This window comes from Eleutherodactylus coqui, chromosome 5 (genome assembly GCF_035609145.1).
Source record: "Eleutherodactylus coqui strain aEleCoq1 chromosome 5, aEleCoq1.hap1, whole genome shotgun sequence".
NCBI lineage: Eukaryota > Metazoa > Chordata > Amphibia > Anura > Eleutherodactylidae > Eleutherodactylus > Eleutherodactylus coqui.
In genome coordinates this window covers 84,749,834-84,767,223 of record NC_089841.1, presented here as the reverse complement: position 1 = coordinate 84,767,223, position 17,390 = coordinate 84,749,834, and the positions used below count along the sequence as shown (strand labels likewise).

The 17,390-nt window shown below is 44.4% G+C and overlaps 1 protein-coding gene across 2 annotated transcripts in view; it reads right to left on the bottom strand.

The window, feature by feature from the left end:
• The window catches only part of RNF180 (ring finger protein 180), a 56,896-nt gene that overhangs the window by 27,708 nt on the left and 11,798 nt on the right, over positions 1–17,390 (bottom strand). For both annotated transcript variants that reach the window (XM_066601868.1, XM_066601869.1), the window contains exon 4: positions 15,691–16,581. In XM_066601868.1, coding sequence (XP_066457965.1) covers positions 15,691–16,581 — 891 coding nt within the window. The remainder of the gene's footprint in view (positions 1–15,690; positions 16,582–17,390) is intronic.

Genomic DNA, 17,390 nt, shown 5'->3' with positions numbered 1-17,390 from the left:
CGGCCTTCGTCCCACCTTGTGGGGTGCTTGGCCATCATATGTCTGCGCATGCTGGTGGTGGTGAGGCTGGTGGTGGTGGCTCCCCGGCTGATCTTGGCGCGACAAAGGTTGCACACCACTGTTCGTCGGTCGTCTGCACTCTCAGTGAAAAACTGCCAGACCTTTGAGCACCTCGGCCTCTGCAGGGTGGCATGGCGCGAGGAGGCGCTTTGGGAAACAGTTGGTGGATTATTCGGTCTGGCCCTGCCTCTACCCCTGGCCACCGCACTGGCTCTTCCAACCTGCCCTGCTGCTGCACTTGCCTCCCCCTCTGAAGACCTGTCCTCAGTAGGCTTAGCAAACCAGGTGGGGTCAGTCACCTCATCGTCCTGCTGCTCTTCCTCCGAATCCTCTGTGCGCTCCTCCCTCGGACTTACTCCAATTACTACTACCTGAGTGATAGACAATTGTGTCTCATCGTCATCGTCCTCCTCACCCACTGAAAGCTCTTGAGACAGTTGCCGGAAGTCCCCAGCCTCATCCCCCGGACCCCGGGAACTTTTCCAAAGGTTGGGCACCGGTCACGACAAACTCCTCCGGTGGGAGAGGAACCATTGCTGCCCATTCTGGGCAGGGGCCCGGGAACAGTTCCTGGGAGTCTGCCTGCTCCTCAGAATGTGTCATTGTAATGGAGTGAGGAGGCTGGGAGGAAGGAGGAGCAGCAGCCAGAGGATTCAGAGTTGCAGCAGTGGACGGCGCAGAACTCTGGGTGTTCGATAGATTGCTGGATGCACTTTCTGCCATCCACGACAGGACCTGCTCACGCTGTTCATTTTCTAATAAAGGTCTACCGCGTGGACCCATTAATTGTGAGATGAATGAGGGGACGCCAGAAACGTGCCTTTCTCCTAATCCCGCAGCAGTCGGCTGCGATACACCTGGATCAGGAGCTCGGCCTGTGCCCACACCCTGACTTGGGCCTCTGCGTCCTCGCCCGCGTCCACGTCCTCTAGGCCTACCCCCACCCCTCAGCATGGTGTATTACCAGTAGTGAAGAAAGAGAACGCTGTAATTAAATGTGCTGCTTATTGGGCTGTGGTTGGAGGCTGACTTCGCTTACGGAACGCACAGCAGAGCCAGGAAAGAAATTTGCGCAAGCCCGCTGTAACACTTAGCTGGCTGCGCATTAATTAGGACTACTACCCCCAGCAGAGACGCAGTACACTCAGGACGGTCACAGGCAGCCCAAATATATTTTTTGTCCCAAATTTTTTTGGAAAAGCCCACTGCCTATATAGACAGTAAATGTCTTTCACCTTTTTCACTGTCCCTGCCTCAGCACTACTGGCCCTATACTATGTAAAATTACTGCAGACTGTTTCCCTCTGGACAGGATGACAGCAATGATGTAACGGGCAACGCAGAGCCAGGAAAGCATTTTGCGCAAGCCTGCTGTAACACTTAGCTGGCTGCGTATTAATTAGGACTACTACCCCCAGCAGAGACGCAGTACAGTCAGGACGGTCACAGGCAGCCCAAATATATTTTTTTGTCCCAAATTTTTTTGGAAAAGCCCACTGCCTATATAGACAGTATATGTCTTTCACCTTTTTCACTGTCCCTGCCTCAGCACTACTGGCCCTATACTATGTAAAATTACTGCAGACTGAGGACGCAATGCTCTGCACGGCCGATATACAAAATAAAAAAAAAGTGCAACACTGCAAAAAGCAGCCTCAACAGTACTGCACACGGTCAGATGTGGCCCTAAGAAGGACCGTTGGGGTTCTTGAAGCCTAAAATCACTCCTAACACTCTCCCTATAGCAGCTCCAGCATCAGCAGCACTTTCCCTGAGCTATGTCAGAATGCATCTGTGGCGAGCCGCGGGAGGGGCCGATTTATATACTCAGGTGACACCTGATCTCGCCAGCCACTCACTGCAGGGAGGTGGTATAGGGCTGGAACATCACAGGAGGAAGTTGTAATGCCTTCCCTGTCTTTCTATTGGCCAGAAAAGCGCGCTAACGTCTCAGAGATGAAAGTGAAAGTAACTCGAACATCGCGTGGTGCTCGCCTTGAGTAACGAGCATCTCGAACACGCTAATACTCGAACGAGCATCAAGCTCGGACGAGTACGTTCACTCATCTCTAGTTCAGTCTATGATCTATTAGTATACCCAAGTCTTTTTCACATGTGCTGCTGCTTAACCCAATTCCTACCATTATGTTTGTGCTTTTTCTATTTTAAAATCCATTTCAAAGTTCATTTAAAGGGGTTGTCTCACGAAAGCAAGTGGGGTTATACACTTCTTTATGGCCATATTAATGCACTTTGTAATATACATCGTGCATTAAATATGAGCCATACAGAAGTTATTCACTTACCTGCTCCGTTGCTGGCGTCCCCGTCTCCATGGCTCCGTCTAATTTCGGGCTCTTCTTGCTCTTTTAGACGCGCTTGCGCAGAAGGGTCTTCTCTTTTCTGCACGGTCCGGGCATGAGTGGCGTTCTGGCTGCGCCCCCTTCTACGCGTCATCGCGTAGCTCCACCCCCTCACGTGTGCCGATTCCAGCCAATCAGGAGGCTGGAATCGGCAATGGAACGCACAGAGCCCATGGTGCACCATGGGAGAAGACCCGCGGTGCACCATTGGAGAAGACCCGCGGTGCACCATGGGAGAAAACCGCAGTGCATCCCTGGGAAAGGACCGGCGGCCATCTTGGGAGAAGAATTTTATAAGTTCATCTTTCATCACATCGGTGAGTAGCAAGCGGTTTAAAAACCGCTTTAAAATGCTATTTTATGCCAGTGGGGTGACAGGGGGAATGGGCTAATGTAAAATTTTGATTTTTGCCGCGAGACAACCCCTTTAATGCTAACTGTGGCATACATCCAGTATTTATTCCGTATCTTCCATTTAATACTCCTACTGTTAATCACAAACTGACTACAATGTAAGAAACACAGAAAAATCTAATAGAAATGTTACAAGAAACTCAAGAAAACTATAAAAAGGCAGCGGATAAACAATGCAAAGCTTCTCCTTACTTTCAGATAGGTTACAAGCTTTGGTTGTCTCCTAGGAATTTTAAAACGCATGTACCCTCTCCAAAATTGGATCATTAATGTATAGGAGCTTTTCAAATTTCTGCAAAGGTTAGCCAAGTGGCCTTCCATTTAAAGGTTCCAAATAGACTCAAAATTAAACCTGTATTCCATGTGTTGCTGCTTAAATCAGTCAAAGAGAACACTTTTCCAGGGAGAAGTCAGCCACCGCCTCCAACCGTGCATGTTCAGGGTGAGAAGGAGTATATTGTGAACAGGATTTTGGACTCTAGAATTGTTAGAGGAGGCTTGCAATATATTGTGCAATGGAAAGGATATGAGGCTAACATGGGCTTTCCATCAGAGATATCCAAGAAAACCAGCCCATGGGATGTCCTGAGACCATCCTGGAAGGAGGGGACTATTGTCAGGACTTGAACCCAAGAGTCCTGTACTCCAGGAGGCAGCTCTACCTGCTGAGCCATCCAGCCCTTTGGACAGCTGCCTTGCATGACCTTAGCCTTGTTTGTAGCTCCACCTTGTTTCTGATTGTACATGCTATAAAAGCCTGGCCCTTCCACTTCCTCTTTGCGTGAATATTGTGCTCGCTGCCTTTAGTCTAGCTCTGCTACTACTGCTCCTCTCTATACAATTGCTGTTACCCGTTACCAACCACTGGCTACATCCCGACTACGCTTTCTGCCTGTTCCCTGGTACTGCACTATATACTTACCCGTTACTGTCCCCTGGCTACATGCTGACTATGCTTCCTGCCTGCTCCCTGGTACTGCAACAGATACTTACCTGTTACCAACCCATCAGGCTACATCTTGACTATGCTTCCTGCCTGCTCCCTGGCAACAGTTCAGGTGAGAGGTGCAGGGATGGAAAAATGTTTTTGCCAGAGTGGCCCTTAAGTAAACATATGATTAACAATGCAGACTGAAATAGCAATGGGAGTTGACTGATGCCAAGCAACATTTTTTTTACCTCTGTTGGTGGCGGGGTGTTGATTCATCTTTGATTTGTGCTAATAAAGTTAAATAATCATAATTACCAAACTTCTGAGTTACTGATATATAGCATTTTTCAGATTTTGGGTGGAAATCCTCTTTAAACCTAGACATTGCAAAGCAGTGTTATAGAAGCCCAATGACAAGTCTATTAGCTAAAGCTGATAACTTATGCCAGCAATGCTCTTGGCACTGAAGGACTGCAGGAGTGAAATTAATTCCTTTTAATGGGTGCCCCGCCTTGCTTCATTTTTACTGCAGTGAATATGAGCTTTTAAACTGTGGCTCAAACATCTTATTGCAGTCAGAACCCTCTGCAATCTGAGAAGGGCTCCAAAACAGATGACCTCTTCAAGTAGTTGGAGATATCTTGATAACATGCTCCCCCAAAATGTGCAACTCATTAAAGCGTACCTAAGAATAATAACTTACAGCCAGGTAGTATTTACTTGTACATAGTTAAAGGAGCATTTCGGGACTTGGAAATTTATGACCTGTAATTAGTATCGGTCATCGAGATCAGACCAGTGGAAATCCTACTCCTGGCATCCCCTTCGGCCAGCTGTTTGAAAAGGCCATAGTGCTGAGGCAAGTGCTGCTGTCATGTGTTAGAGTATGGCAGCACAAGGCTCAGAATACAATGCAGAAGATACAGTAACCAGAACATTGGCTTGCAGTTTGCTGTGCAGGATGTCCCAGTTTGTACTGCTCTGACTTAATTCGTTACTTGATCTGGCCCAGGAGTGCTTGTCCCAGCTCCTCTCTGATCTTAGGCAGCATAAGCTCCAGCTTCCTGAGTCCTAAGAAACCAGCAGGTGTCCAATGAGCATGCTCAGTTCCGTTCCACCAAATTTTGGCTCATGCTAGGATTCTGGCATTTCTCTCACATAATATCTCCATTGCAATATTTTCCATTGGTGTGTGTCCTTACACTGCTATCTATTCTTCGATCTGTGATATCACATCCACCCATCATATGGCCATTCTGCAGCTTGGTCCCATTCAAGTGAATCTGATTGAGCTGCAATACCAGGCAGTGCCACTACAAAATGTATGACACAGTGTCCAGTATATAATTAACCCTTTCCAATCCACTGTCTAACGTCTTAAGACATTATGATTTAAGGCTGTACAGCTTCGATGTTGGAAAACGTCCATCGGGGTTCTCTTACTGTATATTGCCAGCCTCTCTGCTGTCGCAGCCTATCCAATGTGTTACCTCATGCAGTACTGGCTTTAACCAGCATATAGCACTGCTGTATAATGGCAGAAAAAGAGTAAGCCCCCTAGGAAAACCAGGATACAAATTGGATTGGAAAGGGTTAAGAGGCCACAGTGGCAAGTGCTACAGCCCCTTCAAAAAAACTAATTATGTATGACAGGATCTGACATTAATGATCTATCCTAAGGAGAGATCAATTATATCTAAGTCTTGGAAAACCCCTTTAAGTTATACTTAGCCATACCATATTTTTAGCATGCAATCAAACGTCGCAGTCAACAAAGCCCTAGGCAATCCAAGTATTTGGAAGAGAAAAAGGTGACTCCTGCGCTCAGGGTGACACGTGCGATACTAACTGTGACTGCCTAAGAAGAACACGTGTAGGTGTACGGACTAGAATAGTCCGTAGGACGTAAAGGAAGGTGACAGAGCTCTCTGTGGTAAAATAAACAAATTTATTTATACAGAGCTCCAGACATCAGTGTAATGCGTTTCGGAGCTGAGACGCTCCTTTCTCAAGCACAAGATAACAGGGTCCATGTAGCCTATACACCTACACGTGTCCTTCTTAGGCAGTCACAGTTGGTATCGCATGGGTCACCCTGAGCGCCGGAGTCACCTTTTTCTCTTCCATTTTTCACAGTTTCTGGGGGTATCACCATGCATACTCTCGTTTGATGTCCCTTTCTTGGGACAGGGTTTTCCCTTACCTGTGACCACCACAATCCCTCTGCACTTCCCTATGTGCTCTTGACTGTAAATTATCCCAGGTTTACCTTCCACCGACTATTCACAAGAGGCGCTGTCCAGTTCATCTACTCCTTTTGGCAATCCAAGTATTTGATATGTTTTATCTCAACCACACCTGATACAACTAATGAAGCCCTTGATTATTTGCATCAGGTGTGCTTGAAACAATACCTAATTTGAAAATGTGTGCTCTTATGAAGAATTTTATTCAGGAAGTTAGAAAGTGGCATGTTATCTTGAATTTGGAGAAACTACATTTTATATTAGTTGAGTTGAGCTATTAATCAACTGAAAGTTTGCAAATTTGGCAAATAAACCTAAGTTATAATGCTGATTGAATAATTGTGATTGCAACTGTATGTTGAAATAATAACTTCTGCTTTCTCCATCATTTAAGTTTCTTTCCTGCCCTAGAAAGATGTCTGCTCAGGCACCTAGAATTCCATATCCACATTGCTGATGCTTGCAACAGGTACCACTTCTACATCTTACTAAGGAAGGCTTTAACGACTTGTCCCAACTGGAACAATAATGCATATTAATTATATAGCATCATACTCTTGCATAGACTTTTAGGGATATTATAGATGGGGATTCTCTAATCACGACCCCTGTAGGGGCAAGAGTGAAAATATTACAGGGTCTCCCAAATGAAGGCTGATCGCGAGGGATAGAGTAGGCAAAGCCACGGCAATCAGCTGATTACCAGGATGGTTTCTCCAATTTTGACAACCCCTTTTTACCTGTCAATAGAGAGTAATCAAACCTTTCAGTTTGGTAATCATGGCTGACCTTAGCTATGTGCAACCCGTTTGGTACCACAGGGTGCTGGCCACTGGCCTATAAGAGGGGCAACTAGGCAGAAGTAGGCTGGGGCAATTGCCCACTTTAAGTCCGCCAAGAAAGATAGTCTTCTTCCTCCAATGTAGCAGTAAATTGTGGAGCTCCAATAAATCATTCTGCTCCTCCTGGTTCTCTCTTTTCCTCCGCAATACAATCCCTTAGTTCTGCAACGGTATTTATGTTATTAGTTTGGTTCTGGTATTGTATCTATGTACTGAAGTTGTTTGTGCTATATTTATATAATGAGATTGGTTCTGGTGCTGTATTTATGATATGAGCTTAGCTTATGTTACTGAGGTTGGAGCGATCTGTATTTATGTTATGAATTTGATTCTGGGTTGTATTTATGTACTGAGATTGGTTCTGCTACTTTACTGATGTTATGAGCTTGGTTCTGGTGCTTTATTTATGTACTCAGCTAGTTCTAATAAAGTTTCCATGTACTGAGATTAGTTCATACTGCATCTATGTTATGAGCTTAGTTCTGGTGCTGTATTTATGTACCGAGGTTGGTTCTGGTACTGTATTGCTGTTATGAGCTTGGTTCTGATACTGTATTTATGTTATAAGTTTGCTTCTGGTACAGTATTTATTAACTGAACTGCTCTGGTTTGGGTATGCTGCTATCTTGCTGCTTTTTGCATATGCAGAATGCAGTCAGACTATCCGTATATATTTTTTTATGACAGTGCAAAAACAATTCTGCACAGAGAGCAATCTAACCTAAGGCTGGTACTGTTGGTAATGATGTCAAAAGTGCTGAGCAAAAGCCAAGGATTAGCCCCATTGTTGATAATGGGGCTAATCCTCATAAGGTATATCTTTGGCACTTCCACCAAATGCCTAATTATTCTGACCACCTACTGTTAAACTGACTGATCTCGGTAGGGGTTGGGGGGAGGGGGTGATCTATTCATGAGACACAGTACGGATAACCCCTTTTCATCTGGTAAGGAAGCAGCATTTCCGTGGTGATACATGAAAGACAGACTATGTCCAGGACAGCATCTTTTTATCATGACATTCCCATCAAATGTAATGACATTTACAATAAGTAAACGTTTTTTATTACACATACACTTGAAAAAATATATAAGCAAGAGGAGTAACAAGTTCCAGTTCTGCTTTCTTTTTTACCATGCGACTGTCATGTCATGTCACTGGGATAAAACAGGATGCTCTGTAATAACAGGATCTCACATAGATTGGAGAGAACATGATTTCAGTGATATTTATGGCTTTTGAAGCATGAACTCTGGTGCCCTCTGCTGTTAATAAATAAACATTTCACCTAGAGTTCTCTTGAGCCATATAATACAGGTGTTATTTATCAGTAAACTACAAAAATCAATTCATATACAGCGAAATGGCAATTATTATTGAAACTGCAAAGTACGACCTCTGCCTGTACGGAGCTGCATACAAATATTGACCCTTTTATTTTATGTTTGATCTAGTTGCGCAAAGCTTGTTTTTTGTTGGCAAAGTTGTACTTTATGTAGGTGCAATGCATTTGTATATATACCTAGAAAATATACATATCAGCAATGAACCTCTTAGAGTTACAAAGCACCCTTTTAAAAAAAATTAAAGCCCCCTGGATTAAAATAATGAAGCAAATGGTATTTACCAGTACTTAGCCCAGGTGATCCAAAGCTGAAGCCCCGCCATTCTCCCCATCTATGTTGACAGCTGAAATCAGGTGTCCGCTGCCTGCTAATCAAAGGACGCAGCGTCACCATTCGGAACTTCTGGTATCATGGCTGATGCCAGGAGAATGGGCAATGACACTGCGGTCTCTGATTGGCTGCACTGGTCACCTGATTTCTGCTGTCAACAGAGACATAGTCTGCAGCACTGATCGCCAGGGCTGAGGTCAGGTAAGTACCTTTAATTTCATTGCTTTAACCCATTAGGTTCTAATTTGAAACAGTTAATTGTAACCGCATGACCCCTGTAACATTGCAGCCGGTTTGGCCTTCATGACACAACCTTGTTTTACATTCATTTGTAGGAAAAAAAATAAAAATTGGGAGGAAATTTGAAAATATTTGCATTTTATCAAATTTTTAATTTTCGTCTTGTAAGATAGATATTCATAACAAACACAACGGTCAATAAATATCACTTAGGCCGCATGCATACGGGCGGGTCGGAACCTGACCACGCGCCCAGCCGGCATCCGCGTGTACCTTTATTTCCGTCTTGTTTTCTGTACAGCAGATAGTCTTCATGGCTCGCCGTTAGACATGCGCAGTATAGATTTTTTTTAAACTCCTGCTTTTCTCAGGCCGTGGGTCGGAATGCGCAGGAAAATGGAGCATGCCGCGATTTTTCATCCACAAGTGGAAACCGCACTTGGTTTCCGCTTGTGTGCATGAAGAATAATTTTTGCATTGCGTGCTATGAGCGGTATTTGCTGCGGAATCTGGAGGCGGTCGCCCTGATCCGGATTCCGCAATTCTAATCCGCCTGTGTGCATTCACCCGTACCCTGTGTCCACTTCATGTTGGCATCATTTTCTAAGTGTCTCTTTGTTTTCTCAGGACATTACAAGTCTTAGAAATTGAGCAATTCTTTCAAGAACATTTCCAGATTCTGTTCTTTAGGAATGAGTTCAGTTGTGAAGTAGCTGTGAGGGGCTTTATATTAGAAACTCCCAGATAAATTACTACATTTTCGAAACTGCACCCCTCAAAATATCCAAAACTTTCTTTGGAAAGTTTAGGCGACCAGGAATGTGTCTTTACTGCCCAAGGATACCAGTGATGTAGCCACTAAACCTTTCAGTGCTTATGATACCCCCAGTTCACCTCCCTTGGGATAAGTGTGCGTGTAGTGAAGGTATTGCAGTGTACTACTGCAGCAGCAAAGGGCATGGGATTTTCAGAAATCACGTTTACACGTTGCTGCGTAAACTGAACTGCAGTACAGATGTTAAATCCACAGCAAGTCAATTTCTGCTGCAGATTTTCAGTGTGGGCTTCCCCTTTTTTAAATGAAGGGGTGAAATCCGCATGCTGAATGAGGATTTTGCCATGGATTTGCATAAAAAAAACCCTGTGGAAAATCTTGCATTTGTGAATGTAGCCCTAACCCTTCAGGGCGGCCGCATACGATGAGTATACAACAGTGCGATGTATATGCGCTATGCAGGACACACTGCCAGGTGCTATTGCGCCTGCAACTTTTTCACACTTTTAAAAAATGTATTTGTTTATTGCTACATTCGAAGACCCCTAACATTTTTATTATTTTATTATAAATATTTTGCCATGTTTTTTGTAGTTTGTTTTTTATGACGTGCTCTGTGCAGATTAAATAATGTAGTAACGTTTCTCTGGGTCATTACGAAGGCAGTGATGCCTCAAATGTGCATTTTCTTTTTTTGTTGTTTTTTACATAGTAAAGGGGGAAAGGTTTTGACGTATTTGTTTTTATTATTATTTTTTTTACACTTTTTTAACTTCTATTTTTGTCTTACTATGGGACTTGATTGTCAGCATCTTTTATCACTCGAATACACCACTATGCATCAGTATAGTAGTGCATTAGTGAGCCTATAAAGCTCAGCCAGAAGCTATATTCAAGTCTCCGGGTGCTGTAGCAAGCTCCCTATTTCTGTTAGCCTGTTACATGCCGCAGTCGCACTTAAACACCGGAGATCCAAAGTTTCTTTGGCCCCCAAAGTTAGAGCAAGTGCCATTCTGTCATATGACATCTGAGCGCCTGCTCTCTCTGGCATGGGAGACCCGTGCTGGGCTTCTAATGCAGCACAGTCAAAAGATGGCGCTGCAGAATAAAGCCCCTTGACGGCTGCTGTCAAAAGATGTATGGGCGGTTGTTAAGGGTTTAAAGTACCTTTACACGGTGCGACTGTCAGGTGCATAAGTGCCCTAGAGCCATGCCAACAAATATCCCTCCTGTGCTTTACACGAGCAATAGCCATTTAATTAAGTGAATGGCAATGGAGCGGACGGGGATTGTTCTCGCCCGCCTCCATTCACAGTAAATAAGAGTCGTTCACAGATTGAGCGGCCTTGTTTACACTCTCCATACACATCCCTGTCTGTTAGGAGCGGGGAATTAAAAAATATATATATATATCACACTGTGTATGTCCGTGACGCCAGATTCGTGGGTATGTGCTGTACTTAGACCACATGCGGTCTCTGCCAGCACAGAGTATGGGCTATAATGTGTAAATCGCGTATGCTTGTGGGCATGAGCACTAAGGCAGGCCGTTTTAAAATGTGCTAAATTCATCACAGCTGGACGCTAAATCTGTTGAATTTTAAAACCGTCTAGTTCAAGTTTATATTACATATTAGTTTGAAGTTTACATCAAAAATCGTCTCAATTTGACACACCATTTTTGGCACAATTTAGGCGCCGTCGCTTTTCAGACGAGTCAGAAAGTATCTGAAACTGACCAAAAATACATAGTAAATGTGGTGCAAACTATGTAAGACAGAAAACTGTCGTATTATAAAAAATACATTTGCCCCTATGCTTTTTCAATCACAGCACACGTATGTGAGCAAGGAATAATAAAAACATTATATGAGAAAAATGGTACATAAAGCTGAAGAACTGCACTGAGTTTCCTAAGTGCAGGTGGGGAGACCCCATGTACATCACCCCGGATTCCCCAGGGCTGATGTGTAGCCTATTTCTAGTAAAGTACTAAACAACCTCCGGAAAAGTGACAGCTGCAGAGATGCCAACCTGGGGAAGCATTTCATAGGGTGATTCTTGGGTCACATCAAAAGTGAGAGTGGCCTTCAGGGGCGTGGCTTATAGAAATGGGCATGGTCAACCAACCGCAGGAGTAGTACAGCGAGTGGGAGTGCGAGAACGGGAAAACACAAGGGCAGAAAAGAGAGAGAAGGCAGAAAAAAAAAAGAGCTGGAGGGGAAGGTGAAAAATAAAGAGACAGTAAGAAGGCGATAAAAAAAAGAGAGGGAGGGTGAAAAAAAAGAGACAGACAGAGGGCCAGAAAAAAAAAAAGAAGAGGGTGAGAAAGAGGGCAGCAAAAGATAGAGAGGGAGAGTGAGAAGAAAGAGACAGAGAGAAGGCTGGAAAAAAAAAAGATTACAGAAAAAGAGAGAAAATATGAGGCGACGAGAGAGCGCAGGAAAAAAAAAGTACAGCGTGGATAAAAGTGACCAGGAAATAAAGGAAAAAAAGACGAATAGAGGGGGTGGAAAAAAGAGAGAGCGAAAGGCACAGTAAGGCCCAATGTCCACGTGCGGATTTTATTTATAAAGTTCACGCGTGGCCCCCGCACGAGAGATCTGTGCGTCTTGCTGCCCATAGGGATGCATTAGCATCCGTAGGGTAGCTAAAAGCATGCGGATGTGATTTCTTCCTGGCGTGCGGGTCGAACGCACAGGAAGAAATCGCAGCATGCTCCATTTTCCTGCGGGTTTTCCATATGGACGGCTCCCATTGAAGCCAATGGAAGCCGTTCATACCCATAACACAACCACAGCTGTTTTTGTGCTGTGCCGCGGATACGCAGGAGATTTAAAAAACAAAGATAGCACTGCGTATGCGCCGGGAGTGTCGCCCGGCGCTCCTGGAAGCATCCGCCGTGCAGAAGAAAAAGGATCCGTCTGGCCCTGAGGAGATCCGAGCTGGACCCGGAGAGGTAAGAAATTGTTTTTTTCTTCTCCATGTCTGCGGGCACACACAGATACCACTGCGGGATTTAGCAGTGGTATCCGTGCGTGAGAGTGGACATGAGGCCAAAGGCTGCCTTCACATCCGCGGCGGGGATTCCGTTTTTCTGCTCCATTCGGGAAGGAGGAGAAGGGAACCGAACAGCGGTGAACGGACCCCATTGACTATAACGGGTTCCATTCGGTTTCTGCTCAGCTGCCCAGCATTTTACTGCATGCAGGGCCATTTCTTCGGGTGTCTTGTGCCAGGTTTGTGATGGAACCTCCGACCGGACGTTCCATGTGAAGACAGCCTAAAGAAGAGAATGCTGAAGAGGGCACAGAATAGAAGAGACAGTGAGGAACATGGGAAAAAAAGATGGAGATAGAGCGGCAAAAAAGTGACAGAGAGACAGATCAGAAAATGCACCAGAGGAAGCCGGAAAGAAGAGAGCAAGAGAAAGTGAAAAAGAGACCAACAGGGACAGCAGACAAAAAGATGGAGAGTGTGAAAGAGAGAGAGCGGGATAAAAGAGATTGTCAGAATGGGAAAACAGTGACAGAATGGGAAAAAGACATAGAGACAGCAGGAAAAAAAGAGGTACATGGAGAACAGAGAGCATAAAAAGGAGAGGAGAAAAGAGACAGTTAAAGATAGAAAAAGCCCCGTAGTGTCTGCTGAGCTCTGTAGTACGTCCTTTGTTCCACCCGCAGTCCTGAGGCAGCTGAGGTGAGCAGCATAGCGAGCCAATGGATGGCGCCCTGTGCCAGCTGCCTCTGCGCCCCAGCGGTGCACAGTTTTACGCCAAAAAGTGCGGAGCAGAGTCCTTAGCCGAAGCAAAGAATGTGTGAAAGTCAGAGGTGATCAGGTGACAGGAAACCGGGAGATCTGACATGCCTGCCCCTGATACCCATCGTGGGGCGACAAGGATCACTACTGGCTTCGGACAGCCTAGGGACCGGAGTGTGAGGCTAACATTTATATAGTATGGAAGAATAGGGTGTGCTATGGCCAGAATGACCCAGGCTCCTTAATGCAGACGGTGGGCCACCGGAAGCTAGCCTGATACCACACCCTTATGAAAGCCGGCTAAAACAAAACTTTGTTGCCCATAGCAACCAATCACAGTGCAGCTTTCATTTTACCTCAGCAGTATAAGAAATAAAAAGCTGCGCTGTGATTGGTTGCTATAGGCAACAAATTTTCTCTTTTAGACAGCCTCTATCAGAGTGTGGTGGTGGGCTACTGTTCTGTAGCCCACCTGTATAATCTGGATGCCAGAGATGAGGGGATAAGCATTCTAACCTGCTCTTAAAGGGGATGTCTAATAAAAGTAACCCCTCTCTGACTACCTTCTACGAGCTGGAATGGCCTAGCTTCCATTCTGCGGACGAGCTAGCCTTGTATTATACACACTAGTTTTTCAGTGTTTTTATTCTGAAATATGAGGCTTCCCCAATGAATATTTACAGGGGGAAACTCTTTTTGTCTAGTTTGCCTTTATGCACTTAGATGCTATATTGTATGCGCAGTATCGTAAAATATTCATCATGTCCTACATACTCATTTCCAACACAACCTACTGGCTGCGCATCTGTCTATAGAGGAAGCAGATCATATGCATGACTGCCTGTCCACTCAATGCAGTGTCTGTCTATGGAGCTGCAGCAGAGCAGAGTTTGTCGCATGTAACACATTCAAAAGACTTTCTTGGTATAACCTTCCACTTTTGAATTGCCAAGTTAACAGTTTGGGTGCTCTGAAATTGCCTCTAGTAACTAGAGAAGAGAGAAATCTTAGGCCCCATTCATACAGAAATTCTTTTTGCTGTCACAGTGTTCAGTGATGAGGGGATTCCCCAAGGGGATGAAGGTATTCCCCAAGGGGATGAAGGTATCCCCTGCGACTGCTGTCACAGTAGTGGCAGAGGATTGCAATCATCCCCCATTCTTTCAATTGGCCTGGCACTGCTGCCGCAGGCCCCATTGAAAACAATGGACGATATCACAAAAAGAATGGGCATGCTGCGATTTTTTTTCACACAGCATTAATGGAGTGAAAACATCGTAAATGGGAATGAAACCATTGAATTCAATAGTTTCATAATCATGCGTTTTGACTCACTCTCGCATGGCACGAGAAAAACACGCAATTTCCTCGCCAGTGAAAAGGAGCCCTAATGCAAATATGCTGCGATGCAGGACAAAATTGCGGCATGTCCTATCTTCGGGCGTTCCAAACGCCCCACCCATTGTTTTCAATGGGGCTGGGAAAAACATTGCATGTCATGCGATGCAAGCTTTCCCATTTTGAGAATAATGGGAAACACTTGACAATCCTCCGGTGCGACTGAAAGCCACGCCGGAGGATCGCTACTTCCCTGAAGTCATTTGAGGCCTTTTTGAAACAAAACCGCCTTGCATCCGCGGGGAAATCGTACGTTCCCGAGCACGATATTAGCCAGAGTTTCACAGCCCGATATCACATTCACCCCTATGAAATTAGCCTTAGGCACACTGCCCAAAAAGTTATATTAGCTGCAACATATCTATAATGTGGTGGGCTTAGATATAGTGGCTCAGTTCTAATATACCTCTAAGTAATGCAGTCACCATACACTAGTCAGATACCAATTCTACACAGTGATAGAAGTTACATTGATCACAGGTGATGTTTTTTCTAAGTCATGACATCCAATTTTATTCTTGTTCTTTATCTAGGCTAGACTGCCATTAAGTGCCCTCCAGTTGTTCTCCATTCAGCATTGCGGCTCCCTGTCACATAGGCCTCATAGCAGTGACATGGTATGCCTACACTGATGGCATGCAACTATTGATGGCCTATCCTGAGGATAGGTCATCAATATCTTAGTGCTGGAAAACCCCTTTAAGGCTATTAAGGCCATAACCTCTGATGGGGTGCCATGAAGAATAACCACCAAAGAAGTTTCATGGACTTTAGTGGTCGCTCTGCTTTTACAGTGCAGTTACACAGGTGATAATAGTTGGTTGTTGGGGTCTGTATAAGCAGGAATGTCAATCACTTTCACATTGGAGGACCTCAAACTGAAAGGGGCAATATAGCCCCAAAAAGTTAAAACAGCAAGTTCATACCTGCTATATCTTTATCTGCATAAACCATAGAATACATTTATGGATTAAACAACACTTACCTGTTTCTGCCCAAGTAACCACTTCTCCCGCTTCTTTTGCTTTCTTCTCAGGTTCTTCAGTTTGTTGATTTCCCTCTTGTTTAAGCGTTGGCTAACAGAAGTTGAGTTCGGTAGTGGTGACTGCATAATCTGAGTAGGCACCTCCACTGGGGTCATGGATCCCTCTCCTCCAGATGTAGATCTTACAGGAGCGATACGCACTTCATATGAAGAAGACGACAGGCCTGGGCTCTCGTCAAGATGTGAAACTCCAAGGCCTGTTCTGTTGGGAAGTGTTTCGGTAACTCTTGACCTCAGCTGTGCAGATCTTGCAGGAAAGTCAAATGAATAACTGTTGTTATGCGTGTTATTACAGCCAGCACCATCGGAGCTCAATAATGGGACCTTGGGTGGTCTTTGCTTTAAGGTCCTATGGGATTTCGGTGGCAGTTTTTCTGCTGTGTCCAAGTCCAAGCTACTTGATTTCCTATGAAGAACATTTCTAGTAAAATTTCCCTTTGGCTCCTGTAATACTGAGTTATGTTTCTTAACATTGAAGGTGACACAAGTTTTTTTACCACTTTGCTCAAAGTACTTGTCACATTCAGGCACTTCAAGGCACAAGGCATCCACTAATGTTCCAGGGTCAGCCACATATCTGTCCATGATCCAGTTTCCGTTATGATGTTCCTCCATCCCATGTCTGAATTTCTTGTCAAAATGTGTAAAAAAATTAGAGGCAGATGAAGCTTGGCATGGTCTTTTCACAGTAACGTCCACATCAATTTTGCTCTTGCAAAGACGTATGACTGCGAGCCTGCCACACAAGCATTTGGTGCTGTCAACAAAGTTAAAGGCCCCGAGACGTGTTCTGCAGTACGGACAGTGCAGTTTACCGGTAGTCCAGTGTTCCTGAAAGTAAGGAAGAGTTGAACATATCATCCTAAACTACGATACAATAGTGCCGCTCTGATGCTTTGTTTCACTACAAAAGAATCCTCTTTCCTGATGTCCTTTATGCGAAATACAAGCTAGTCAGCAAACAGCATACTTTTCAATGAGCTTTAAAAGAGAAATACTTAGCCACATAGATGCTCCTAGAAAAAGCAGCACAATGTTAGTACAGCCTATGGCCTACCACAAGATAAAGACATTCTATGTAAAGCCCCTACTGTGCAATATGCAAAATGTATCGCTATAATGGACAATATTCTGTAACGTGTCCACACAGGAAACTGGATATAATGCAGTCATGGGACTGTGAGTCTGTGTATACCCGTGAGTTCAATCGTGCTGTTACAAGATTAGTATCAATTTTAAGCAGTTGAATGATGTGATTAGTCACAATGTCCAATACTAATCTATTCTAAATGGACAAATCACCAGTACATTGGGCTAATATCTTCATACACCAATAAGCCTGTTATTGTATAACATATGCTATTATTTATTCAACAGTAAATGTAAGTGGAGCAACCAGTGTCAGGCAGCTGCTTCCAAGGCATATAGGATCATCGGGTGCATCAAAAGAAGTCTAGTGGCACATGATGAGAACATTGTTCTTCCTCTTTACAAGTTACTGGTCAGACCAAACATGGAATATTATGTACAGTTTTGGGCACCGGTACTCAAGATGGACATATCAGAGCTTGAGCGGTGGGCAACTAAAGTAATAAATTGAATGGGTGAACTACAATACCCAGAGAGGTTAGCAAAATTTA